The 27,822-nt window shown below is 41.2% G+C and overlaps 1 protein-coding gene across 3 annotated transcripts; it reads right to left on the reverse strand.

Annotated features, from left to right (window-relative positions):
• Positions 1-1,190: 1,190 nt before the first annotated feature.
• On the reverse strand, positions 1,191-27,763 carry LSM11 (LSM11, U7 small nuclear RNA associated). 3 transcript variants are annotated; one of them, XM_036424969.2, is made up of 5 exons: positions 27,268-27,759; positions 23,155-23,294; positions 21,855-21,938; positions 21,186-21,391; positions 1,191-1,700 (listed from the first exon to the last, which is right to left on the reverse strand). In XM_036424969.2, exons 1-5 carry the CDS (start codon positions 27,710-27,712, stop codon positions 1,697-1,699), a joined length of 879 nt encoding a protein of 292 aa, XP_036280862.1. In that variant the 5' UTR covers positions 27,713-27,759; the 3' UTR covers positions 1,191-1,696. The 3 variants fall into 3 exon arrangements, with proteins under 3 accessions (XP_036280862.1, XP_036280858.1, XP_036280859.1); XM_036424965.2 differs by lacking the exon at positions 1,191-1,700 and having other exon boundaries at positions 16,332-21,391; positions 27,268-27,763; XM_036424966.2 differs by lacking the exons at positions 1,191-1,700; positions 21,855-21,938 and having other exon boundaries at positions 16,332-21,391; positions 27,268-27,761.
• Positions 27,764-27,822: the final 59 nt, after the last annotated feature.

A 27,822-nucleotide genomic window follows, 5' to 3' on the forward strand; every position in this document is an offset into this window, starting at 1 on the left:
TTTCCACAAAAACTGTATAAAAATTACCACCACAACTATCACTTCACCTAACAACACAAAGAAAACCAAAACCAAAAACTTCTAATGATGGGTGGACTCAGTGACAAAGAAAGTGGTTTTGTAGGGAAGGAGAAGTTGCATTGTTCATGTAAATATGATAACAATGAATACCAGAATCTAGTAGGAAATCATATACTTGAATATACAATAATATACTCTAACCTTGACTGTGTGGGGAAACATCTGAAGGGATTCCAATGCCATACTCAGGCAGGCACTATCAGGCAGATGCAATCATATTTGTATCATTTTCAGTACAAGTGTGATAAAAAAAATAATTTTTTAAAGAAAATTTTCTTAAATTGTTATGCATCTTGTATACACACCTGCATATCTTAGATGCTAGGAAAAATAAATGGCTTAAACTCAAGTGATGTAAATAATAATACTCACCCGTCATAACAACTTTCTTTAGTTAGCCAATTCTTTTTTTTCCTTTCACCTCACCACTTTTCAAAACTCTGGGAAAGATGATAGGTTCAGTCGGTTTGAATTGGAAGTACATTCTAAGTTGAGGGTGTTTTTCTCTGTCAAGGTTATATGTTATAGTTTTATTATTATATGGCAAGTACAGGTGGTTCTCAGGTCCCACACTAGGGATTTTCCATGGGTTTAAGAGATACATCCTCAGAATTCAGCCATCAGTGCTGAGTTCATAAAATTCTTCCATAATGTTGCCATTATTTAAATTCCTGGTAGTTGTAGCTTTGTAACTCCATATTTCATATTTGAAAAAGATTTTTTAACTCATTGTTGAATGGTGAAAAGGCACTTCAAAACTTTTGAAAAGATGGCTGCACCAGTTTACATTCCCAACAAGGGTTCCCTTTACTCCAGCAATACCGTCCTCAGTAACATTTAACTCTTATCTTTTTGATGACAGTAATTTTTTAAAATATATTTTATTGATTTTTTTACAGAGAGGAAGGGAGAGAGATAGAGAGTTAGAAACATTGACCAGCTGCCTCCTGCACACCCCCTACTGGAGATGTGCCCGCAACCAATGTACATGCCCTTGACCGGAATCGAACCCAGGACCCTTCAGTCCGCAGACCGACGCTCTACCACTGAGCCAAACCAGTTTCAGCGATGACAGTAATTTTAACAGATGTAGGTGATATCTCACTGTGGTGTTTCTTTTAATTATTTTTTAAATTTCTTCCTATTTACATTAAGTAATATTGGCATTCCATTTATGGTAGTGACCAAAAGAACATTTTTAATTATATGAATTTAAGTGAAATGAGATAACTTAAAGAAAAATACTTCTAAAATAACAATACTACGGTCCTCTGACAGGGTAGAAATTACGATAGTAAAGGCAGCACTTAGGGAGCCTGCACATCTCTGAAAGCTTGGACCAGTGATCCCAAGAGAAGCTCCAGGGAAGGTCAAAGGCTGGAATGTTCTGTTTAATACATTTTCACTCAGATTCTTATATAAGAAATATAAGGTGCCCCTAGTAGTAAATCTGTTCCCCATCAACACCGAGGTTTCTGCAAGAAACCAAGTTTACCTCAGGTTACCTCAATTGTTCTGAGCAGGGATTTCAATGGTTTGCATCACACGGGCCCTGGAAGAATGCCAGAGGATCCTCCACTGCATGAGAAGGATGGTATATCTATTTGTATTTATTTTATCTAAAATATAGAAAAATAAAAATTTACTGATTAATAATGACAGTGGAATAGATATTTCATAAATATATTTGTGGTGGGACACTGAACACCCATTTTATGGATGTTCAATGAAAAAGGTTTGGTTACTACCAGGTGTGAGGAAAGAGTGATTAAGTCCTAGGACATGCACTATCCTACCCGTGTGTCTGCAGACCATTTGCTCTGGGCATTCTTGTTCTCTCTCACAAAAGACCCTGAAGAATCCACTCCTGATAAAAGATGTGTGTCCCAGAGGTCACCCTTACATGTGAATGTTCATAGGTTATTTACAGTCCTTTGCAGACCTCAAAACACAACTATCTTGCTCCAGTTCCAAATTTTAAAAAGGAAAGAAGACCCAGGCCACAAATAGACTGTATTCCCAAATTTAGTATGATTAATTTTTCTAGAAAAGTGGTTTACTATAATTCATTTTCTTAGAAAAGATCTACTTAATAGTGTCGCAGAAACAGACATGTGCGATGACAATTTACAGATTACAATGCTGTTACAATGCTAGTGATTAAATGGAACAAAAATTGAATAAGAATAATTTATTTTGTTAGAGAAATTTATTGAGATAGCAAAACCACAAGAATGAGGAAGAGAAACTTTTGTGAAGACTTTGTAAAAGCCTTCTAGTCCGCTTTGAGGACCCGAGAGATGCACAGAACTAGCTTTTTCTTGTCCAAGTTCACTGCAAAACTCACAGCTCTTCTCTTCCTTAATACTCGCGTTCCACTAGCACACTCCTTTCACTTACATTCCTGACTGGCATCCACTCTGGATGAGTGAAGAGGGAAAGGACAAATATCCACTGGGCTCTGATGGAACTTCACTCACCAAAGTAGTTACCCATTAATGTAGATGTCTGCTTATATTTAACGTTTTCTTGTCTCATTTGGGGGGGGGAAACAAACTGTTCTTAACACAACTCTCTGAGATAATCCAGCTTGGGCTGGGAGTTGGGTATATAGTGGGACCCATGAGTCCGAGTTGGGAGGGGCACACTTCACTGGACCGCTATTTGTTTCACAATTGACAGAGATAATGGGGGCCCTTTCTGAAGTTTTCCATTAGGCAAGAAGTTTTCCCACGTATTTGAGTAGCACCCACATCAGATTTCTTGTTGGCGCTAGGTTGCTCTTTCTAAAGAAGTTAGCATCCCTGGGATAATGTGGAAATTGATAAATATTTTAAAATTTCACAATACATCATGGAGGTGCTAAAACAGACTGGAATACATAAATACATACGAAATACATAAAACATCACTGTGACCACTTGAGAACACGGAAAGCAGTGGCAGAAAGCAGGAGGGATGAGAAGCAATGCTCTCTGCAGTTCTGAACCCACCACCACACACAAACAACCAAATGCACGCAAGTTTGTATCAGAGTCTGACTGCAAAAAGTGGCCATGCTTGCAAAAGAATAATAAAGATGGCAACATAATGATGCCACCTCCTATTTTTCCTCAGTTTCTCCTTTTCCTGCTACTCTCACCCCATCCCGCATCCCTTTCTCTATAGTTGCCTTCCCCATTCACCTTCACTAACTTCATGAGGACATAAAGCAGAAAACAACTCGTTTCACTGGGAGAAGAACAAACTCTATGTTGTTCAAAATCCTCCTGTCCATTTGCAAATGTTGTTACTTTCCTCAGAGAGGCCTTCTCTAAGGACAACAAATCAGAAAGAACTGCCCCAGTCACCATCCATCAGCCTTCCGTTCTCCTGTTTGAATTTTTTCATGGCACTTCGCATTGCCTAAAGCAGTTGCTTTTCTTTTGTTTCCATGCAATGTATGATTTTTGTTGTCTTCCGCAATAGAATGTAAAACACCAAGAGAGCAAGAAACTTGTCTGTCTAGTTCACCCCTAGTGTCTCCAGTGCTTAGAATAGTGCCTGGTTTCAGAGGTGCTCAGTAAATAAATGTCAACTAAACAAATACCCAGAACTGCCCAAGAAGATAACTCAGGCAGTCGACACAGTGTCTAGTGGTAGTAAACACTCAATAAATGGGGCTATTATGTTTTTATTATATTATTTTTGGCCAGAAAAATTACTTGGCCTCTAGGATTCAATGGTGTTCTTTCCCAGCCCAGCAAAGTCATTTGGTTCCTCTCACCTCACCCTGATCCTAAAAATAAAATTCTATTCCAAGCCTAAGAACGCCATCCTACCCATCCTCAGCCCTAGTCCCAGCATCTCTGTATTAGCAATGGGGGCTTAATGCTATGAACCATAGTCTCCTTTGAGCATTTTGGGTGAAAAGTCCCCACAGGCTTAGCCTTAGCTTTCTTTGTTCACTTTGTTTGCTTCAAAGACCTAAACGCAGTGCTGGGAAATCAATAAGCAAGGCTTGCTGCTGCCCTTGTATGTCTCTCCTGATTCTCCTCTGGGAGGCTCAGCTCACTCCAATGCACTGATAAGTCATGAAATGCCCAACTTGGTCTGCAAATTAAGGCTCTTGTAAGTCATCAAGGAGCGCCTACTTTATCTGCTGTGGATTTTCCATCGTGAGTGTCGTTAAATGAACTGAAAGTACATATTACAGGTTTGCATAATGAACAAGCCTCAAGTTTAGGTTTGCCGTGATAGGATTATCAGTCATCACACAAATAAATTATTTAGGAAAGCACTTTTTATAGTGGGTTTTCATTTAAGTTTTGCCCCTTGATATATGTGTATAAAAATGACAAATCCATCGGACACTGCTATTGTACTTGTGCATCTATCACTATCAGGCCTTTTTTTTTTGTAATTGGTTTATTAATTATAGCATCTTAATGATCTCTTTAAAATAAATAAACCATTTGCACCATTTCAAAGGTATTTTGTGAGGCTCAGCTGATATTAAAATAGCACCAGCCTTATGTGCTTTTTCAGCAAGTGACCTAATTAGTTAATAAAGTAATTGAATATTAAAAAGGATGTTGCAAGTGATTAAAATTTAAGAGCCTTCAGAATGTTATTAAAGCTATAAATCATACATCACTGTTTTAATTTGCATAGCTACAGAATTACTAATGGTCCCATGTGCACTCAGGGCTTGGCAATTAGTTCTTTAACAAAATGTTGGTGATGTTGAGGTACCAAATTCTTTCAACCTTTTTTGTTAGCTACATAGAAACCTGCTTTTGCCATATTAAGTATTTAACTGTTGAAATTCTGCTTGTTTCCTTTGACAGATGTAAACATTCAGTCGCTCAACCAATATTTATGAATACGTACTGTGTTTGGTGTTGATTATAATGATGAACAAAACAGACACGATTCTAATAGAGTTTACATTCTGGAGTTAGTTGGGTAGAGATACTAGTCATGTAGTTCTCTAAATTCATGTATAATTATTAGGTCTAGTAATAATGTCGTTTCCTAATACTTTTTTTAAATCGGATTTATTTAAACAATACAACAAAATTTAATCAACAATATAGTTGCCGTTGTTTTCTACTACTTGTGCCCAACGCTCAGGAAGCATTTTAATCCCTCTGTTGTAAAATTCTTGTGATTTTGATGCAAAAAATTCGGTCAATGCATTTTTGAGGCATTCTTCATTATTAAATTTTTTTCCAAGAAGAAAGTTTTGCAAAGAACGAAACAAATGGTAATCGGAAGGGGCAATATCAGGAGAATATGCAGGTTGAGGGAGAACTTCCCATTCCAACTGGCGCAGTTTTTCAGCAGTGATTCTTGCAGTATGCGGTCGTGCGTTATCGTGGTGAAGAATTACGCCCTTCCGATTAATCAGCGCGGGTTCTTTTTCTCTTAAAGCTTGGGCTAACCTTTCCAATTGGGCACTATACACTGCACTTGTAATGGTTTGGGTAGATGGTAAAAGTTCATAATGAAAAATTCCTTTAAAATTCCACCAAACACACAACATCACTTTTTTCGCATGCAAGTCAGGTTTTGGCGTGGGCTGCGGAGCCTCATTTTTGTTCAACCATTGAGGCCGCCTTTTCAAATTAACATACAGCACCCATTGTTCATCTCCGGTAACAATTTGCTCTAAAAACGGCAAACGGTTTTGACGAGAGAGGAGCGAACTGCAAATTGTGACTCTTTGATTACGGTTGTTGTCGGTCAACTCATGAGGAACCCATTTTCCAAACTTTTGGGCTTTGCCAAGTGCACGCAATTGATTGGAAATTGTTTTTTTTGTGAACAATTTAAAGTTGTCGCAAGCTCTTGTTGGGTAATTTGAGGATTTTGCACCAAAAGAGCTTGAAGAGCTTCTTGATCAAAATTGGACACACGGCCTCGACCACTCTTGTCATCTAATGAAAAATTTCCCTCACGAAATTTCTCAAACCAACGCTGGCATTTTCTGGCACTAACTGCATCTTGACCAAGACCACTACAGATGTTTTTTGCAGCCTCACTTGCTTTTTCTTCCTAATTGGAACTCGTAAAGCATGCAGTGCCGAATATGCTTTTCATCCGCCATCTTCTTAGCCCTAGTTTTGCAACAAAAACCAAACCAAACACAAACTTTTTCAAGCAAAACTTGTTAATTGCACTTCACACGTTCTGTAGATACCACGTGTTTGAAGGTTATGTCAATACAAGTCAACGCCAAGCAAGATTTTAAACAAATGTTTAAAAACGACATTAATTATTACTAGACCCGATACAAAGTGTGACAAGGAGCTATGAAGCTAAAGTATAGAATGCTCCTAGAGGATTCTGCTTGCACAATCTGACTTCACCTGTCAGATTAGGGACCAAACACTTAATTCCAGGTGAAGGGACTCAGTACACTGGATTCTTGTTCAAGGGACAAATGCTTGATGAATCTGTCAGTGGTGTGTACAAAAGATTAGCTGAAATTGTTGGTTGTTTACCTAGCAGCCACCACTCTTGTCTGGCTAGTAAAATCACAATTCTGTTTGGGTATAGGACTAGTATTACACTCAGGGGATGCAGGCCCAGGCCCAAGGATAAATGCTGAAACATCTAAGCTAATTATTATGATTCCATTGCTCTTTGCCTATTACTGGTTAATGATAGATGTGTTCTAAGGGACTCTAAGAGGCTTTCTGGAAGAATTTTCTACTCTAGAAAAAATACCCCTTTTCGCCATGCTTTTAGATGTCATCATGAGTGGAGGTGATACTTGGAGCTATAGCAGCCCTATTGAGACCATGGTGGGAGGAGGCAGGCAAAACAAACAAAACAACACACACTCCCTGAACCTAAGCCCTGATATTGTTGTGTTGTTGAACCGACTCTGGAAACTTTGAATGTCTTAATGTATGAAAAAATAAATTTATGTTGGATATGCTGTCACCTAAAGTGTCTTCACTGAACCAGATGTGTTTAAAATATACAATGAAAAGACAAATTAAAAGGCTTATATAAGTGTCAGAGGAAGAACAATGCTAAATTATGGTGGGGTGGGATAGGAGGAATGGAAAGTAAGGTCAAGAACAGAGCTGAGGCATTGCAGACAGAGTCAACAGAATTTAATTCATTGGTTATCCAAGGTGTTAGGTAATAGTAACTGCTATTCATTGAATATTCCCTAGACTCCAGGCATTGTTCTGAGCCATTTACCATACAGTATCTCACATAATCATTTCAACAGCTCTATGAAGTACTATTAATTGTCACCATGATTGAATTCTGTTTCAGTCATGCCTTGATTTCCTAAGTCAAAATCTCAATACATAGTCTTTCCTACCACCAGTGGGTAAAAGCAGAAGAGTTATTTTAGATTCCTTCAGAAATCTGCTGGCTAGACTGCTGCTTCCAACATTTTTCACTTTGTAATACACATAAAAAATGATAATAGTTTAAGATCCCCTCTGGGGTAAACTATAAAGGACTTAGAAAAAGCCTTCATTACCCTTTTTTTATATTATGTAATTATAAGAAATAAAATTCAAAATTTAAGGAAAATATTAAATACAGTACTAAATTTGTATAAAAATTCTAAAAAATAATTTAAATTTTAATGAGAAATTTGCCTTTTTTAAGAATGTAGCTTTTTAATATCAGATTTTATGCTTGAAATCTCAATTCCTGATGAAGAGTTTTAAATCCAAACAATATTTTTCAAATTCTTGATAGTCATCACTAGCTATAAGCTTTATTCACATAAATTATATTTTAAAAATCTCATTTTTTAAACCATTCTGGATTTGACATTATGGTCTTATTGAAAAAATGTAACAGTTCTTCCTTTTCTTTCATTGACAATTGCACTGTTGACATTTTTTGAGATTGTATAAATGGACTTCAAATCTTTCAGAACTCCCTAAATTATTTGAAAATAATGGTAATGTTTTAATTTGTAGACTACTCATGCATAGTTAGTAGTGGCTAAGCACAGCCAGCTTGGACGCCACTGAAATGGCATGTCAGTCACAGAAGAAAGAATCCAGTATGCTGTGAAGACAGATTTGGGGCTGTGCCTGCCAATAAGCCCCCTGCCCCACTCCCCGCCCCTGTTGAACTTCCGACTGGCTCCACTTTGGCCTGGTGCTGTGCTTCGTGCAGGGCCGGCTTCATGGATACTTAGGACCCCAAGCCTGGTTTAATGCTCTGCTATCATCTTCAAATGGTTTTTGAACAAGTGGCCCTGCATTTTCATTCTTCACTGGGCCCTGTAATTTATGTATGCGGTGCTGACATCTAGGGCACCTGGAACACAAACTCCTTGGGTAGCTACCCTGTGCCTTTGCACAGGATGGACCCAAGCTTTGAGATGTCAAGCAACTTCTTAGCCGCTGTACTTAGCTCCTGGACATGGAGCAAACACTTTGGATGTCATCAGGCTTGTCAGGTTTGATGTTCCCATAACCATGAGCCACACCTTCCTAGCTTGTCCCATTTAGCCATCCCCAAGGGACCCTGAGGAAGCCATTGATGGTTGTAGTTAGAGGTGACTGGCCCAGAGATTCCAGCTACCCTAAGAACTGAGGCATCTGTTACATAGTTCAAGATGTCATGTCTTACCATTTACCAGTCCTGTGCAAAGTTAGTTCCTAGGTATGTTACCTTCTGCTAAAATCTCTGTGACCAAAGATAAGTCTAATAGATCATTGGTAATAGCTTTCAAAATGAAGAGTCAGTATTAACTTCTGAATACCCACTCAGTGCAAGAGAGCCCAGAGTTGAGGGTTATATCCGGGAAAGACTGATCCGAAAGGTAGAGTAGGAAGAAAACATTGAGAATTCTGGCCTGTTCCTCTGTCACATGAGGGTTTAAACCAGTTTCTCCCAACCATTTTGGAATTGGAATCTCTGTATCACTCTTGGTTTGATATCATAATGTTGATATCTCTACTAAAATGCCATATACAGGGTATCCCAAAAATTGTATACATACTTTGAATAATTATGAAGGCAGTGTTTATTAAAATACATTTCATTTTCAAAATGTAATTGAATCTACAGACATTGTACACATATATTTTTGGGAAACTCTATATCACATGTGTCAAACACAAGGCCCGCGGGCCAAATCCGTCCCGCCAGGCCTTGCAATGTGGCCCGCACCACGCTGTCATCACTGCACTCCGAAGCGTTTCCATCACAATGACAGTTTATGACTGTTCAGTAAACCATTCGGCCCGCGATTTAGGCTGGATTTTAGATTTTGGCCCCTTCTCTGATTGAGTTCGACACCCCTACTCTATATTTTAATATATAAAGATAGATAAATGTCTCTCTCTCTCTCTCTACACACACACACACACACACACACACACACACACACACACACACAGTAAAAACAGTTCTATGCCAGTCAAGACAGATGACGCCCAGCACAGGAGAAAGCAGCTTTTGCCAAAAAACTTTTCATGGAGCAACAGATGTGCCTAGATGAACTCCGGGGACGGGGGAGGATGGGGTGAGAAGCCGTGCTAAGGCATAATTGGACTTGGCAAGGGTAGGGAAGAGGCCATAAGGCAAGCCTCAGATTCCTCACACAGAATACCCAATGAACTAATAACTTTTTGCCCTCAGAGGCAAAGATCACAAGTATGTATCAGTCTTAGAACAAGGCCATACAAACAGAATCCTAATAGATAATTCTTAATTAAAATTTTATACTATTTTTTATAAATACATACATCACATTCACCAATTACACAGTCTTACTGTTCCAGTAAGTATTGTGCAATGAGAACATTGCAGATGTTAAAGAGAACAGTCTTCTACCTGCTCTTTAGTGTGCGTATGTGTGTTTGTCTTGTGTATGAGAGAGGGGGAGAGGGAGAGACAGACTAATCATTAAAGTACTCATCAGGTCCACATGTAATTGCATTTCTGCCTGTTAATATTTAGATTTTCTGGTCTAAGTAAGTCTTTCGGCACTTATAAAATGGTCTGGTCCTCTTGCTACCAATTAACGACTTTGTAAGCATGATGAGAAAGCTGTAAAAGTGGGATAACTCGCCCAGCTGGTGTGGCTCAGCAGTTGAGCATTGACCTATGAACCAGGCGGTCATGGTTTGATTCCCAATCAGGGAACATGCCCAGGTTGTGGGCTCAATCCCTAGTGTGGGGCTTGCAGAGGGCAGCCAATCAATGATTCTCTGTTATCACTTATTTTTCTCTCTTTCTCTCCTTCTCCTTCTCTCTCTGAAATCAATAAAAAACATTTTTTTAAAAAGAGCACTCAAGCAGCACTGAAATAGTGGGATTGACTGCAGCAAGAAGGTAAGGGGAACACAAGAAGAAAAGTGAAAACTATTCATCTTCTCACTGTTCTACATCCCAGACAACTTTGTTCCCACATTGCTAAAATGTCACATTCTGCCAAATGGTATATTTTAACCCAGATTTCTATGTAAGTTAATGCTCCCGGCAGGGCTCATCTGCTGACCTGGGACAGGGAGGGAAGACCCTGAGACCTCAGATTCACAAAGACTTCACATCCAGACCTCCAAATGTGGCTAAACACCACTCACAGGTACACAGAGGGTTGAAAGCTGCCATCATTCAACCTGAATTTATAAAATATGCACTGCTTTGACATTTCTTCATTTTTAATGTGTTGAGCTCTCTGTCCACCCTGAAGAGGCCTGTGTATTTGTCCTCCAGTGCACGTTTTCATAAATGGAGTGAATGTAACATGCTCAGTTAATTAGGAAATGTATTTTTATTACCAACACCACTATTGGTTGTAGCTTGCTCTCCATAAGGAACTGGCCAACTGGGGAGAGTAGCATAAACTGACTCATAACTGGAGGGGAACAAGGATGTTGTGAAGACTATACATCTGCTTTCATGTTTGTGCTTTGTTTACTATAAAATGGATAATAATAAGGATGTGTAAGAAACAGTGTTAATGATAATAGCAGCAGAGAGTGCAAAAAAAAAAAAAGCCACAACTTTTGAGCTAAAGCTAGATGTAAATTAAACTCTAGATTTGTTCAGTTTAGGCTTTATAGCTACATGTTTATGGCTATTAGGAAGAAATCTGTGTTAAAATTCTTACAAGAATAATTTCATCACTTCAAGTGTGAAACTCCCAGTCACTGTTCCCAACTAACTCTTCCCACTAAAGCAATTGCTTTATAATACTGTTTTTCCTGATGTGACCATTTTATTACAGAACAATCCTATCTAATAAAAGAGTAATATGCAAATTGACCATACATCAGCTACACCCACAAGCCATGACCACCAGCCAATCAGGAGTGAGTATGCAAATTAACCCACCCAAAATGGCTGCGGCCACAGAGACAGCAGGAGGCTTGGGTTTTCCCCAGTGATGGAGGAAGCCAAGCTTTCCAGCAGGCCCAGGCTTCCACTCAAGGCTACAAAGTAACAATTATATAAGATAAATAAATCCCAGATACCAGGGCCTTTGCTTGGATCACCAGGGGGCGTGGCCAGCCTGCAAACCACCACAGGCCCCTCACCCAGACTGCCCTATACCCTAAGGGAACCCTCACCTTGATTCCGGACACCCTTCAGAGCAAGCCAGCTGACCCCCACCCATTTACCAGGCCTCTATCCCATCTAATCCTATCTAATAAAAGAATAATATACAAAGTGACCGTCACTTCAACACACAAGATGGCTGCCCCTATGTGGTCAAAGATGACTGCCCCCATGTGGATGCAAGATGGCCATCACAAGATAGCCAGCAAGGGAGGGAATTTGGGAGGGACCATGCCTGCAAGGGAGGGCAGTTGGGAGCAATCAAGCCTGCAGGGGAGGGCAGTTAGGGGTGACCAAGCCGGCAGAGAAGTTGGGGGCAACCAGGCCTGCAGGGAAGGGCAGTTGGGGGGAACCAGGCCTGTAGGGGAGTGCAGTTAGGAGCAAACAAGCTGGCAGGGGAGCAGTTAGGCATCAATCAAGCTGGCAGGGGAGCGGTTAGGGGGTGATCAGGCTGGCCGGCAGAAGCAGCCTGCTTGCCAGCCTGATCCAGGTAGGATTGGGCCTTAACAGGCAGCTGGACATCCCTCAAGGGGTCCCAGATTGGAGAGGGAGCAGGTTGGGCTGAAGGACACACACCCCCAGGCATGAATTTCATGCACCAGGCCTCTAGCATATTATATAACACATGCAGTTTATATACCTGAAACATTTTTTTTTTTTTTTTTTTTTTTTACATTTTACCTGCAACATTTATTAAAACACAGTACACAGATCACTTGTGGCTCAGGAGGTGTTTACAGTTGGTATGAAGATTTTAATTTCAATAGTTATATATTTATTTTAATGTGTAAATTTAGGGTAAATTTCCCAATTTTCTATTGATGTTAGTGATGCACCAACACTTTTAAGTGTAAGCTAAAAGTGAGTCAATTTATACAAAAATTTTAAATAAAAATGCAGTGATCGACTTAGGATAAGGCAAAAAATCATGAAGGAGCTCCAAAAATGACCCAAGTTTTGGAAACAATAGCCTATGCAATAAGAAATCGTAGGTTTTGGGTTGGGTTTTCGATAGTGATGATGGCTACACTGAGCCATCCTGGTGAGCAGTGCCACACATATAAGGCTTGTCTGACGGCCCAGGAGCGTGCTTTTCCACGTGACACTAATTGGCCCACACAGGAGTGAAACCATGACCCTTCCCTCATTAGCCACATGCTCAGAACAGCTGAGCTAGCTCGCTCTGGGTCACTGGGGTCCCATGTAGGAAATTACCATTCCAGTGCCCTGTGGTCCTTTCGTAACCTCAACTAATGAATGTCCCGTGGAGCCTAATGTCATTCCTGGGGGAGCACACAGCTCTCCCAGCAGTGGGGAAGTTGATGATATTCTGAGGTTTTAACCCAGGGAGAGCCAACTGAAGAAATGGGGAGAACTCAGGCAGCCTGGAAACAATCTTTCAAACACCTGTGTGTAAGTCTAAAGGATGACAACATGCTGCTGTGTCCATTTGTTTGCCAGGCCCGGTCTCAGGACACGAAACACAAGCACAGCGAAGCAAAGAAAGCTGATGAGCATCACACAGCAAGCTCATCACAGCAGGAATTACACTAAGTCTTTGCTGTCTGGACCAAGCACGTTCCATCACCAATCCCATGAGGCAGGAATTATTTGTCCCTATTATAGGGATCCAGAAACGGGGACTCTGAAGTAACTAGTGAAAGAGCCTAGGATAGTGGGCTCTTCCCAGAATTGTCATATTCTGGGAATAAACACATCAAGTAGGTGGAAATTTTACAAGATAGACAACTTACCAAACCTTTCTGCCTGTGATCCCTTTTAGGTCTCAGTAGACTCTGGGTTCTTTATTTTTCTGTAGCTTTATCATATCCATAATTTAGCTTTGAGAAGAGTTGTTTAAATCAGATAAGTTTATAGGTAAGACTGAGAGAAAGCATTCTTCCCAAGTTCTAGAACACAATGGAAAGAAAGGGATGGCAGACTTTCTAAATGCACAGTGAATAATTGGGGAAAAAACACGAGTCACTCTGTCTTTTTAACTGTATTGATAACCCTCCAATGCCCAAACTAACTGGTGGGTAAAATACCATTTGGCAGCCACTGTTTCCAGGGCCACCACTGGTCTACAGCCCTGGGAGTGCCTGCTGCCCTGGACCTCTCTGGAAGCCAAGAAGGCCTGAGTGCACACTCATCACTTGTCAAAGGACCATGCAAATCAGAAGAGACCAGACACTTGAGCAAACCAACAAGCCATATTTTAAATTCAGCCCTCTGGTATCTGATTAGTCTAAGGCAGTGGTCGGCAAACTCATTAGTCAACAGAGCCAATTATCAACAGTACGATTGAAATTTCTTTTGAGAGCCAAATTTTTTAAACTTAAACTTTTTCTAATGCCACTTCTGCAAAATAGACTCGCCCAGGCAGTGGTATTTTGTGGAAGAGCCACACTCCAGGGTCCAAAGAGCAGCATGTGGCTCTCGAGCCACAGTTTGCCCATCTAAGGGGATATCTCAGCTTGCCCTTAAAATTTGCTAGTTAATACCTAAAGAATATAATTATTTTTAAGGTGCAATTGACTAACAACAAACTTATGAGTCAGAGATTTAGATAGAATTGCTAATTCACCATTTATTAGCAGAGAGATGTTGGCAAGTTACTTAACCTGTTTCAGTTCTTTCCCATATATTAATAGAAACAAAAATCTTCCATGGTAGTTGTATGTAAACAACATAATCATGCGTGTAACATGTTTGGGACAGGGTTGAAATGCTAAAAAATTATATTTCTCATTGCATGCTGTGAATGTCCTCTTCCCGGTCACATAGTGTGTTTGAGTGTAGTACAAGCTACCAAGGTCCAAAAATGCATGAGACAAAGCTCTTTATTATAATCTTATTTTTAATTTATTCATTTGAATATAGTATCTATTATTTCACATACTGTATTTCTCTTCAACAGAGGCTGCTGGGAAATTATTTCTTGAGGTAGAGAGGGGAAGGTCTTTTGAAGGCGTTGACATCAAGTGCTGAGACTTCCTGGCACTGTCCACCCACTCCTTTTGCCCGGGTGCCCAGCCTAAAACTACAGACTTTTCTGTGTCTATTATAAATTTTCCTCTGACTTGACAGCATATTTGCTTATAGTTTGGGAGACCTAATTCTGGTTGTGAGATCAGAAGAAAGCTTCAATCTTTCTCAAAATGGACTCTCAGGCATCCACACTGGGTAGATTGTTTCCAAAACTGAAACATCCACTGAGAAATAGGGGGCTTTAAGACAGCTTTACAGGGCAATCGTTGGCCAGTAGATAGAAAGAGGATGAGTGGAGTTGACAGTATTCCAAGATGAAATGAGGAAACACATGATATGAGAATAGCAATAGACTCCCAAAACAGTGGACACTAGGCAATCTCGATTTTAAACATTTTTTGCCAAGCACATTCACTGGCTGACTGCCATCAGTCAGGCTTCCTAAGTTTCACAGTTGGTAAATTCAATATTGGTAAGAAACGTTTGTATTGTCATTTGAGTTGATTATAGCTTGGTTTTCCTTGATTATCTCAGTCCGAATTTGTGAGCATTTAACAATTAATTGTTGCAGTGATTGGAGATCTAGAGAGGCAGGTCCTTCTGGGACTTCTAGCTTCTAGTGAAGACATTCTCTTTAACCCACTGCCACCTAGCGGTAATTTAGCAGACTGAAGAAAAAAAGCTTTACGTACTTTAATCCAAGGGGAGAATATAGTTGTGCAAGAAACTTTCTTTCCTTGACAGTCCTTCTTAGAAAGCATAGGGAAAGAGTGATATGTGCCATTCCACTGGCCTCCATTCTGTGGCCAATATTTAACTGTCACTGTATATTTTAAATGTCAAGCTAGGTGATTCTTTCGCCTTTATTTTGATGAATAAGGACATTCTCATTGAATCAGAAAACTTTGAGGTACAGAACAAACAAGCGAGACCAGAACTGGAGCATTTCTAACAGCTTCAGTGGTTAGAAATTTCCTGTACTTTAGCTGAGTCCAACATAATAAGTGGGGAACTGGGTCTTGACAGTTAACTTGAGGTTTCCCTCTCTAAGAATAGAGATTTTTGTTTATCCATCTTTCCAAGGGGACTGAGCTCTGGAAGCACACTGAGGAGATCCAGTAATCAATGTGGCAAATCTTTGTTCAGTTCAACTTTCTATACATGCACAGAGAAAAGCTGGTGGCAAATTCAGACATTTCTGGAAGCAGTAAGGATCGGTTAATCAGATGTGGTAAAACAGTCAGAGGGGAGCAGTCGATGGTGACCTCAGTAGATCGAGAAGTCAGTGGATTAATGCCAGTGAGCTATTACGTGGAATGAATTCACAGGGCAATTACCATTGCTTGGGCCTTAGAAGAGATAATTCACAATGTGGGCCAAGTTTCTTTTCTAAGCATGAATGTCAAATAAACTTGCAAGAATAAAGCTACCTCAGATAGATATCTAGATGTGTGTACTTTGGTTAAAAAGTGTGGAAGAGCCACACTCCAGGGTCCAAAGAGCAGCATGTGGCTCTCGAGCCACAGTTTGCCCATCTAAGGGGATATCTCAGCTTGCCCTTAAAATTTGCTAGTTAATACCTAAGGAAGGGGGAAAAAGGCACAAGGTTACAACAATGACATTGCTAGAAATGTTTTAACCAGTATCTTCACTTGGTAGCAGACTTTCTTGCCTCCTCTCCCTTCCCCCAAAATTAACAAAGACAAAGCAGCCAGTACATTAGTACAATCATATTTATTACAGCTTCCAGACTCCCATATGACACATATCTAAAGCAGAACATTGCAAACTGACGTTACTAGCAGCAATTCTCCCTAAACAGAAAGGGGTTAATTTCAAGACAAGATTATAAGTCATGGTTTTTCTTTTAGCAGCTGACATATGAATAGAAAAACTATAAATTCATATAGTCATCCAGGTTGAGCCATGTCTAAAAAAACATTAAATATTTGCAGAGGGGTATCCCCAGGGTAGCCCAGAAGGCTGTCTTTAGATGTCAGTAAACCACTTTTTAAGACATCACTTACTATCTGCTTTATTGACAGGACAACAGAAAAAGGACTGGACAGCTGCCCTAGAGTCTAGCTCACACAGAATTCAGTCAGATAATCACTGTTCAAATAATATCTGTTAAACACTTTTATATATTTTCCCCCACAGCTCAAAAAACATAACATCAGACATTTGCTCAAAGGACTAAAAATCAAAAGCAATTGCAATGTACTGGGAATAGCTTTTGTAGCTTTCCTGAGGGAGTGTTCCCATCTTTTCAGTATTTTTAAAGGAGCACTAACTCTGGCTGCTTATCAGACTACTCTTTATTCTAAAGAAATAAAAGACCAACTGAAGGTCTCAGGTGTACTTTCGTCCCCCTCGATCTCCGAATCACCCAAAGCCATTTCTTGACAGAAAGCTTTCATTTTTATTAGAGGAGTGCAAGAGAACTTACAAACATTTGAAAAATACTCAAAACACTGAGAGTAAAGAAGGCCCAACCCTTCCTCGGAACCCAGGAAACTGACAGGAACTCCAAAGGCTTATCTTAAACCCATAGCTCAATATGTCAGAAAGCAATGACAGACCACCCACCTTAGCAACACAAGACCACACAAGATTTTTTTTTTGCTTTACAATCACTAAGAAAAGCCTTTTGGGAGTTACTGCCCTGAAAAACACAGGCTTATGAACAGAAATTAGTGAAAAGGAGTTGAATGCATTCTGTATCTAGCACAGGAAAAGAGAAATTAAAACAGTTGAGAAACCATTATATTTATACCATGATACACTTACATAAACCTTGACCTGAACCACAGAAATCATTTCATTCATTAAAAAATACACAAAGAACTGGAAAACTTTAGGACAGCTAGCTATCTTTGAATAATTTAAACTTTTTCTAAAGGCAAAATTTAGACTAAATTTAAGGAAGTAATTTACAAAACCTATTTATTTCATTATTTTACCCATGTCAGCTACTACAGGAATAGTTCAAATGATAAATATAAATATCTACTCTTCATCAAGTTAGGTTTCTATTTTTTCTCAAGGGATAAAAGCAGTACACCTACTTTTCATAAGGCTTCTGAGGATTAAGAGCAGCTCATGGCTCATGACCTGACAATCTCTAAAGGTGTTTTTAAGACTATTTCACCATGAAAACAGATGAACCCCTCTCGACTCACTAACAACTCAGAGCAAGGACTCCTATCTAGACTTTAGTGTTAAAGGTTTCTAAGCTTTCTGGCTTGACATGGGCATGCACAGAAAGCAGGCAGGGTACTGCTTAGGCACTGCTAACTCTGGCTAACCATCTCACCAGCGACCTACCTCTTTTATAAGAGGTCTCTGAAAGGAAGACTAAATGCTTCCCAGATACTAAAATAAACAACCTAAAGTGCAAGTTTGCCTTGTGGTAGAGCAGTGGAATCATCTCTCTGTACAAAGAATAGCACATGAAACTATTCTGGGTGTAATAGCATATCTTTAATTTCTCAATCCCTTGTTCTTATGTAACAAAGCTAGAAACTCCTGAGGGGATCTCAGCAAGTATACAGACAGGTATGGCCTGTGAAATGTCTGGAAAACACATTCCCATGTTTAGAGATTACTTTGAAGAACCAAATTGGATGTTCAAAAATAAGTACTTATTCCTACCAATTTTCCCAAATCCAAATCTCTGGGTAATACTAGAAACCGGTTTTGCTGACCTGCAGCGGCTTAGAGCCCCCTTCAGGTGGAGGGGCCCCCAGGTCTCTACCATTCTAGTGGTTACTCTCCTCTTGAGGAAGATGTCAGTGGTTTCCATAGCAACTTACTATAATATCCTAGATGATCACATTTTTTGAGCAACATAAATATTGTTAGGACCTATTTTTTCCTCCTTATGAAAAATTTCTCCAATAATAAAGAAAAAGGCTATGATTTTTAAAAACTGACTTCTCTAAAAAAGTATGCTTTCTGCAAAATAACACAATACTAGATAGTCCATTCATTCCAGGATCACTGTCTAAAGCAAACAAATAAATGGGCACCTAAGATATATCAAAGTTTTAAAATTTTCAGAGCCAGAATTGTTAAGTTGGGCAGAAAAGCAGTAAAAAAAACCCTTACATGAATATATAAAAAATATATACAAACATTACGAAAACCAGCATTATATAAAATAATTTAGGTTAAATTTAATCAGGCACTAGACTGAAACAGAAATTGATTACATTCCTTTTGATTCCAAATTTCTATTTTACTGGAAAAATCTAATATCCATTACAGCTTCTAGTTAAGGAACACGAGGGTAGACAGATAGGACAGCCAAACAAGGGAGACGAGTAAAGAGGTAGAGGCAGGGTGCCTGATGATTAAACAAGACAACTATTAATTGGGGAACTGAAATTTTAGACACATTATTTAGAAGAGATTAGATTGGCAGATTCCAAAGATGATGGTTCAAGTTTGTGATCTGGAACCTCTCTAAATATTTAGTATATCCGCTCTGGCTCTAAAAAACATATTTAAAATGCATTTTAAAATAAAATCAAATAAACAAAACAATTTCTACAAATTCCCTTTTAGGGATGTGTTATTTTTAGATGCTCATTCTCCCTTTGGTATTATCATACAAACGAATGAGAAGTTCAGGGGAATTCTTTCTGAAAATGATCAGAAAGGGTAGGGGCTAGGATGCAGAGGAGTAGCAAAGAAATGTTATTCTCCTCTCACTCAAGATGTTCTTCTGAAATTTCCACTGTCCTTTAGGAGAAAGGAATGGAACATGGCTAATAGTTCCTGATGATACCGCTGCCTTCCAAGCACAGCAAGATCATACTTATGACACCTACAGAGATTATCTGCCTTGCTCATAAGCATTCTAACCAAACCATGAAGTAGTTAGTAAAAATGACTCATGGTTTCTAAACATTTTTAGAGACTTTAAAATGCCTTCCTAATATTCTTTGCCTCAGTGCTCCTGTGAGGTAGGTGTCTGATGGACAAAAAATGAGGCTCTCCTTTCATTATATGATGAGCCAGTGACTTCTAGCAGAAGTACCAGGTGTCTAAGTTACACAACAAAAACAGCAGCGGAAATTTTTCTTTCCAAGCATTTTAATTAGTTAGCTATTTCTTATTCATACTTCAAACATGAATTATCTAAAATAAAACAAAATATAAATTAACAAAACAAAACAATTCAATATTACCTAACAGTCTGTAGCCTATTCTGCATTGGTGACTGAGAAAGCATATAGCATGATTCAAGTAGTATTGGAGAGTGCTATGGTATTTCTGCTACTGAAGCTGGCTGTGAGTAAAGTGTCCCTTACAGACACACCTACTCTAGTTTGTAAGAACCTCTTTGGTCTGACACAAGGGAATAAAACTACTGCTGCTGTCTCATGAAAACCATTCTGAAAGATATTCTACACAGGGCCAGCCCTGCCTGGAAAAGGGATTCTTAGCTGTATGATGCATGTACAATATATTACTGAGTTCATGCAGCACTCTTTGAAGATCAACATGAAGGTCACAGTCTCTTGCCATAAAGCTTATAGGACAGGTCAGAGAGAGTCAATACACAGGGTACATGCACTAGCATTATGCCACAGAAGTTAGAAAGACAAGAAGCGACCACATGAGCATTTTATAGTTCCATCTGGTATGCCATTCACAGAAGTTACCTCTGGTAAAGGAAGACTGCTGAAGTCCCACATTCTTTTCCATAATAAGGAGAGGGATAAAAATCAGGGCATTCATTGCTGGCTGCTTTAAGCATACCAATTGTTCAAATTTTGCCCTTATTTAAATTGGGTAGCTTTCTTAGATCTTATAGATATCCAAAGATAATAGATTACGTTTCTTGATTAAGAGAGAATGGTATAGAGCAAAATTCAACAGTTATAAAATGTTGGTGTAGGGCTCCAGGGCAATTTATACTGCTACTCTTAGAATTAAATTCGTGAGTATTCAGAGTACTAGCTTTAAAATGAAATCATTCTTTTTGAGGTGAGTTTCTCTCCTCTACACTAAAGAGTGTGGAGTGAATTTAATTCATACCATAACCTGATTCAAATGGAAGATCATATATTTGGTCTGAGTGTCTGAAGTAGAGCATGATACTAAATCAGATGTGTGTACTCATATGCAGCCAGGTATTACTGTTTTTATATTAATGCAAACAACCCATCCTCCCAAGACCTGTCTCCCTTGAGGGAGCTCATCTCCCAGAGAGCCTGAGCCTGGTTCTCTCCTCAACACATGCAGTACCAGAGGGGATCATTCCAACTCAGGGTTTCACTGGGACACTAGGATACAGCATAGCAGCAATTCATGCATTTTGTTTCCGAATACTAAAGCTCAAGTGAAGCAGAGCTGCTCACTGTGCAAGATGAACTAGCAGGACATTCTCGCCTCGAATGAAAATCTGATTTATGTGTCTAGTGAATACCTGCTGGTAATCTACTTTGGGCTTTCTCTTTTTCTTACGGGACTGGCCCCTAGAAAGGGTAGTAGCTCTGGAAAAGGTACCTCCCGCACTAGACCCTTCTGTCCGAATAGTCCTCCCTGACAGCTCTGACCTGGACTCCCTTGTAGATGCCTGCAGGGAAGAAGGGACGGAGCGGGAATGTTTGCGTGAGCCCCGGTCAGTGTCTTCTCTTCCCCACACGGAGGCTACCTTCCAAGTGGATGTCTGGGAGTATCTGGACAGAGTGGAGTCTTCAACTGCAGACTTAGAATCTGCCTCCTTCTTGGAGGAATCTTGAAGTTTTAGTCGATCAAATAGCTATAAGAAAAGCAATGACAAATATTAGCCTTAAACATCTTTCAATATATGGGGGGGGGGGGGGGGGGGGTAAACCAGATTCCTCAATTATGTTCTGTGGACAACTTGCTTTGCAATTTTTAAAAAGTTAGTAATGAATTTCCTATTTCTACCTATAACTCAGATAAATCAGTAAGTATGTCAAGAGAAAAGGTACCTGCTTATTTCTACTGGGTAAAAGAGACTTTTAAGCCCTAAAAAAGGTAACTTGTTGCTCAAATAATATGCAGGTCTGAAGCACAAACTCATTTGAGATTGGAAGGATGCATGAGAAGAGAGACTAAGGAAGACTTTGGTCTAGGCATGCCTGGTTGACAGCATCAGCGCTTTCCCACTATGAAACACTGCTCACTGGGCTCAGTGATCTTAATGCCTAAGCCTGAAAGCGTGCTGGGTACTCAGGAAGTCAGGAGAAATTGCCTACCCTCGTGAGAGTCAATGAAGAATCCCGCTCATATGCTTTGCCTAGAACAGGCTTTCGGTAGGTCTCATCCACATCAGTAAGTGCCTAGAGAAACAGCCCAAAGGGGGGAAATGAGGCAGAGTTAAAAATATTATCTTTATAGCTTTCAGAAAAAAATATTTTAAAGGCAGAATAACATCTAATTGTAGCAGAATTAAACCTAAGTGAAGCAGCTCTTGGGCAGGAATAAAAAGGTAATACCTGACACCCTCTGAGTAGGATTTCCAAGTGGCCTATGACTATATAAGACAAGTTTCATCTGTGGTAAGGAGCCTTTATAGCTGCACAGTTCTTAAATTTCACTGTTCATAAATATCCAGGAAACTCATTAAAGTGTGAATCCATGGCTACTACTCTCCTAGAGATTTGGATTCAATAGGTCTGGGATGAAGTCCAGGAATTTTCTGTTTTAACCAGAAACCCCAGGTGATTCTGATGCGGGTAGCTTTAGGCCATATTTTGAGAAACACTTTACTGCGTCTTTTCCCCTTCCAGTTTCTATGTTTTGTGACAGAAATTAACAGAGACTGAACAGTTACAGACTGAATTGCTGATGAATTATCACCATTGAGAGATCAACCGCACAGAATTGTGCTATAATACATCCCTACTTTCCTTCAAATATCTAATAAACAGTAAGCCTCTAGGAGGCTAGGAGTGTGTGGTACACTCCTTCATAAGGAAAAAGCATGTAAACTAACTTGCTTATTAATATGTCTGCTCCCCTTCTATCCATATATATCTTTCAAAAACCAGTAGCGTGAAAATTTCTTTCTGAAACTTCTGTACTTAGCACTGTGTCCAAAGTGGAACATAAATATTTTTAATAGGAAATCAATATAAAATTACTAATAAGTAATTATTGCTAAAGGCTGGGTTTCTCAATCTTGGCATTAAAAAGATTCTGCACTGGATAATTTTTTGTTGTTGGGGGTGTCTATGTATTGGAGGACAAGCAGCAGGATCCGTGGCCTCTACCCACTAGATGCCCGTAACACCCTATCCCATAGTTGTGATAATCAAAAAATGTCCCCTGAGGGAGAAAAAGGCAAAATCACCCCTGCTGAAAGCCACAGCCTTAAGAAAATAGAAGCAATATGAGAAAGTTTTTTTTTTGTTATTTTTCAAGAAAGTGTAGATTCTAGTTCTCCTGGGAAGTTATCCTGTAGGTTTCTCTGAATAAGGTTACTCAGGATCTTTAGATTTATAAAAGATTTAATCCCCAAGAGGTTCTCCAGCACCCTAAGGAGGGTTTAATTACCATATTCCAGAACTTGTCAAATGCAACGAGGAAGCCTGTACAGACGCCCCGAAGTCCCTTGAAAGTGCGGATGTGAACATTCACTTTCACCCCCTCCCGGATACAACGATGGAGCTCACCCAGAGGGCTGCCTTCGTGCACTGCAAGGAGAGAAGAATAGTTGCATCACATGAACATATGCTCTAATTCCCAGAAGTAACAACCAAGACCACCCATCCCCCCCAACACGAGGCAGCATGGTGCAGTGGCAACCTCACTGTGGGAACAGGAAGGCCCAATGGGCAATAAATATGGCTGTCAATGGGCAACACACACTGAAATGAGACAAGATTCATAATGTGGATAAACCATCTGAAAGGCTATCATCTAAGTTTCACCTCTCTATATCCCATAGCCTATATACATACACTGCTCTCCCCACCCCCATACAAAGAGAAGAAACACCATTCTTTTTCTAACTTGGGAAAAAAAAAGGTACACTTCTCTCACACCCCAAATCAAAAAGAAAAGATAAGTCTCTTATTCTAATGGCAAATGGTAAACTCAGGTCTTCAACTCTCACATCTGTGTCTTTCTCTTGATTTTTTTTTTCTTTCAAAATTTAATAAGGTGTAATTATAGGAAGCATGTCTCTCCTTCTGTGATCAAAGGTGCAACACTAGCACCACCTATCGGAGCAAACTGTCAAGGCAAAAATGAGCTCTGCATTCTGAATCAGAATGCACATTCTGAATCTCTTTCCAGCAGTCTCTGTGACAAATTCCAAATAGATATGAGCTAAGCTTATAAAAACTTAATATGGCCAATGGGAGAGAAAAAAAAAGCCTCATTTGTGCAGTACTTTTTTCTTCCAAATCCTCCTCCCTTTCCATAGCCACTATGCGTGGGCCCCATCCTTCCAGGTCCCTTTTAACTCCACTCCTTACTTCTCCCTGCTCATGGCAATCATAAAACTCAGACAACAGATTCTCAGTAACTAAGACCTTTCTCCTTCCATAACCAATCACATCATCATCATCATCACTGTCACCATCATTATCACCAATTCCTGAACCCTCAGTGAGGCCCTGTCCTGTACTAAATTTAACTTTATGTGCATTATTTTACTTAATCCTCACAACTCAGAGGTACTCTCATTTCCCCTCATTCTATAAATGTGGAAGCCAAGGGTCAGAAAAGTTTAAATAATTTGCTCTAAGTTACTTCCCTAGTAAACAGCTGAGCCAACATTCAATGTCAGGTGACATGCATCCTAACCTAGCGCTTTTAATTATGGCAGTCTAACAGTGATTTTTAACATTCACCAAGAATTTCCCTATATGCTAAGGAAGATTACCGTTGTAAAAGCTTTAAATGTGTTAACTAACTTAAACCTAACAACAACTGGTAGATTCTATCATTGTACTCATTTCACAGATGAGAAAATTGAGGCCCTCAAGAGTTTAAGTAACTTGCCTAAACCAGAACAGCAACAAAAGGGAGGAGCCAGTGTTCAGATGTAGACAAACTGTGTTCCACTCTACCCCCAAATAACTTTATCTCTAGAAACTTAGCTCCTAGAAACATCTGCCCTAAAAGTGCCTTTGTTTAAGAAAACACACCATGGTTCCCACTCTCATCATCACAAAGTGAAACAAAAAAATCTTTGGTTTGGTTCTTCAACACATTCTAGCAAAATTCTTTGCTGGACCCAAATTCCATTCTCTTTGCTTTGGACACAAATCCTCTGCCTCATGTATGCAGCACCCTCCACACACCAAAAGCAAGCCAACATTACAATGTGCTCTCTTCTTCAATATCCTGAGACTAGCATAGTGGGTAAGCACATACCCGAAGTTGGGACAAACCCAGGATTCTCAGCTTCAAACTAACCAGTTATGTGACCCTAGGCAATAACAGGTAATAACTGAGACTCAGTTTTTTTCATCTATAAAGTTGTTTCTAAGGATAAAATATAGGATGCAAATATAATGCATCTAAAGGGCTTAGCAAAGTGTATAGCACATATGTGCTCAGTAACAGTAAGTACACTTAGCATCACTAAAATTATCACCTGACTTACAAAGGGGCATGAGGAAACTTTTGGGGGGATGGAATTATTCTGTATCATGATTGTGGTGGTGATTTCAAAACTCACTTTATTTATTTTTTTATATCTTTTTTTTAATTATTGATTTTTCATAGAGAGGAAGAGAGAGGAATAGAGTCAGAAACATTGATGAGAGCGAATCATTGATCAGCCGCCTCCTGCACACCCCCCACCAGGGATGTGCCAGCAACAAAGGCCCTTGACCAGAATCGAAACTGTGACTTCCCAGTCCGCAGGCTGACGCTCTATCCACTGAGCCAAACCAGTTTCGGCTCAAAACTCACTTTAAAAGGTTGTATTCTGCTAAATGTAAATTACATCTCAATAGCCTGATTTTCAAATAATTACTGTTATCTGAAATCATGCCCCTCTTTAACTTCAACACCTAAAGCTTACCTCTTATAGGACCGCTTTCTGGAATATATAAATCTAATCCTCACCCATGCGGGGGTTGGGGGTGGGGGTGGGTTGTTGTTGCTGTTTTTGCTCTCTGAATGTCAGAAACTCTTTGTGATGCCCACCCACCTCTACCATATACGCTCAGCTGTTCCCAGCGGCATAATTAAAATTTTCAGTGTCTAGGGCACGTTCTCTGAGACCTTGACTCCAGGCATACATTTAATTGTGGGAAGTCGACAAAGGTGGTCTTCACACTGTCAGAATAATACAGCAAAGTGCGCTGTGGGTGAAGGTAAAGCCACCAACTACACCGAAGTATTTCTTTTCTTCGACAATCTTGGTAGCAAAGCAATAACTGGCAAGATGGAAACAAATGTTACGTTCTAAGTCCGATGTGGCAAAAAAAAAAAAGATGCAAAATCGGGTCTCCCCAAACGGCTCTTATTTTAAGAACATGAAACTCCATCTTTGTGTTGCTGCTGGACAAGCAAGCTGGGGTGAACCCTAATCCTGGGCAGAGCCGTTCCCGCATGGTGGATCATCTGACAAAGGCACCCCTAACAGCACACAGCTTTTCAGGATGTTTCTCTCTTAACAAACACATTTCTAGGAATAAAACAAAACATACCCCTGCTTAGCACAACCCTCCATTCCAAAGGCAAGTGAGTGACTTAACAATGTCACAATTTAGCTGTGGGGGGTACAGATGCTCTGAATGGCTAAGTAGGTCATTGCATTCACGGGGCAAATGTCAGAACTGCTTGCCAGATGACAAAAGATATATAACCCTGGGCTATTTTTGTTCTGCTTACCCGAGACCTCACTCACACATTAGCAACCTCTGCTGTTTACAGCTTTACTCGAGGGATCTATTAGGAGGCTCCTGGGGAAATTCCCGTGAGCCATTTACACCTTCAGAACTTAAAATAACCTGTGCTTATGGTAATAAGAGCCTGACAGACAAAGCCTGCACCCAGCCCAGCAGAGGGGCTGGGATACAGTGTGTCTTAGTGGCATACTGTGCCTGCTGCATTCTAGCAGGAGCGATTTGGCGACGAGCGCGCGTGTGTTTTTATCAAGACCCTGCAACCTTTCCCCTGCTTAGAGCACCCCATAATGAGCCGTTGCTTAATGTGCTATCTGAACAGATCTCCCCACACTCCATCCTCTTATCCCCACACCCCCCTGACCACTCCTTCCCCTGGCACTGCCAGTGCACCACCTCTTCCTCCGTCCGTGGTCCCCAAGCCCTCTCAACACGCCCGCAAAAGGCCTCCCTGAGCGGTCCGGGCCCCGCCGCCTCTGCAGACCCCGCCCTCCTGCGGATCCTCTCTGCAGGCGCCCCATCGCCACTCCCGGGGACCCCGCCTCCTCTGCAGACCCACACCCATTCCCCGCGCCGGCCCTCCCGGCTCCCGGGGCCTCTCCAGCTCAGGCAGACCCTTCGTGACTCCAGACCACCGCCCCATTCCCCACATCACCACTCCGGCACGACCTACCCCGCCTCCCGGCCGCTATCTCCGCAAACCTGCCCCAAGGCCCTCCCCCTCACAGGCCGAGCTCCCACCGTCCCCCCAAGGCCCCCCGCCGCGCCCCCAAGGCCCCCCGCCGCCCCCCGGACTCACGGGGCATCCGCGTGAGCACGTTGCGCGGCGCGCGGCGGCTCCGGCCCGGCGCGCGGCGGCTCTCCCCGTCGGCCGCGTCCCCTTCCTTCCTGACCACCATGAGGCGGCGGAGGCGCTCGACGCGCTCGGGGTCCGGGGCGGGGGCGTCCCGGCGGCGGCGGGTCCTGCTCGAGGGTCCGGCGGCGGGGGCCCCCGGGGCCGGGTCCGCGCTCCGCGCCCGCCCGCGCCCGCCCCGGCAGCCGGTCCTGAGGAAGGTCTCGTAGGCGGCCACGTTGTTGAAGCAGGGCGCGTTGGGGTAGGGGATGGGGGGCAGGCACGGCGCGTACAGGGCCAGCAGCGGGTCGAAGCGGTCAGACTTGACATCCAGGCGCGGGCTGGGCGGGCGCGCGGGGCTGCCGGCGGCGCCGGGCGACCTCGCCCCCCACTCCCGCTCCCGCTCCTCCATGTTTGAAAGGCCCGCAAGCGGAGGCCGATGGGAAGGAGGAGCAGGGCCGCCAGAGGGCGGCACTGCGCAGCCGCGGGGCGGGGCCGCACTGCGCCGGCGCGGCCGCCGGG

The sequence above is a fragment of the Pipistrellus kuhlii genome, unplaced genomic scaffold, assembly GCF_014108245.1.
Source record: "Pipistrellus kuhlii isolate mPipKuh1 unplaced genomic scaffold, mPipKuh1.p scaffold_m20_p_8, whole genome shotgun sequence".
Lineage (NCBI taxonomy): Eukaryota > Metazoa > Chordata > Mammalia > Chiroptera > Vespertilionidae > Pipistrellus > Pipistrellus kuhlii.

Coding starts and splice junctions, on each gene's coding strand:
- LSM11 (XM_036424965.2), bottom strand. CDS start 27,712: ATGGAGGAGCGGGAGCGGGAGTGGGGGGCGAGGTCGCCCGGCGCCGCC. Junction 23,295..27,267: donor CGTGCTCACGCGGATGCCCC/GTGAGTCCGGGG, acceptor CTCTCCTTGCAG/TGCACGAAGGCAGCCCTCTG. Junction 21,939..23,154: donor TTGACAAGTTCTGGAATATG/GTAATTAAACCC, acceptor CTGTTTCTCTAG/GCACTTACTGATGTGGATGA.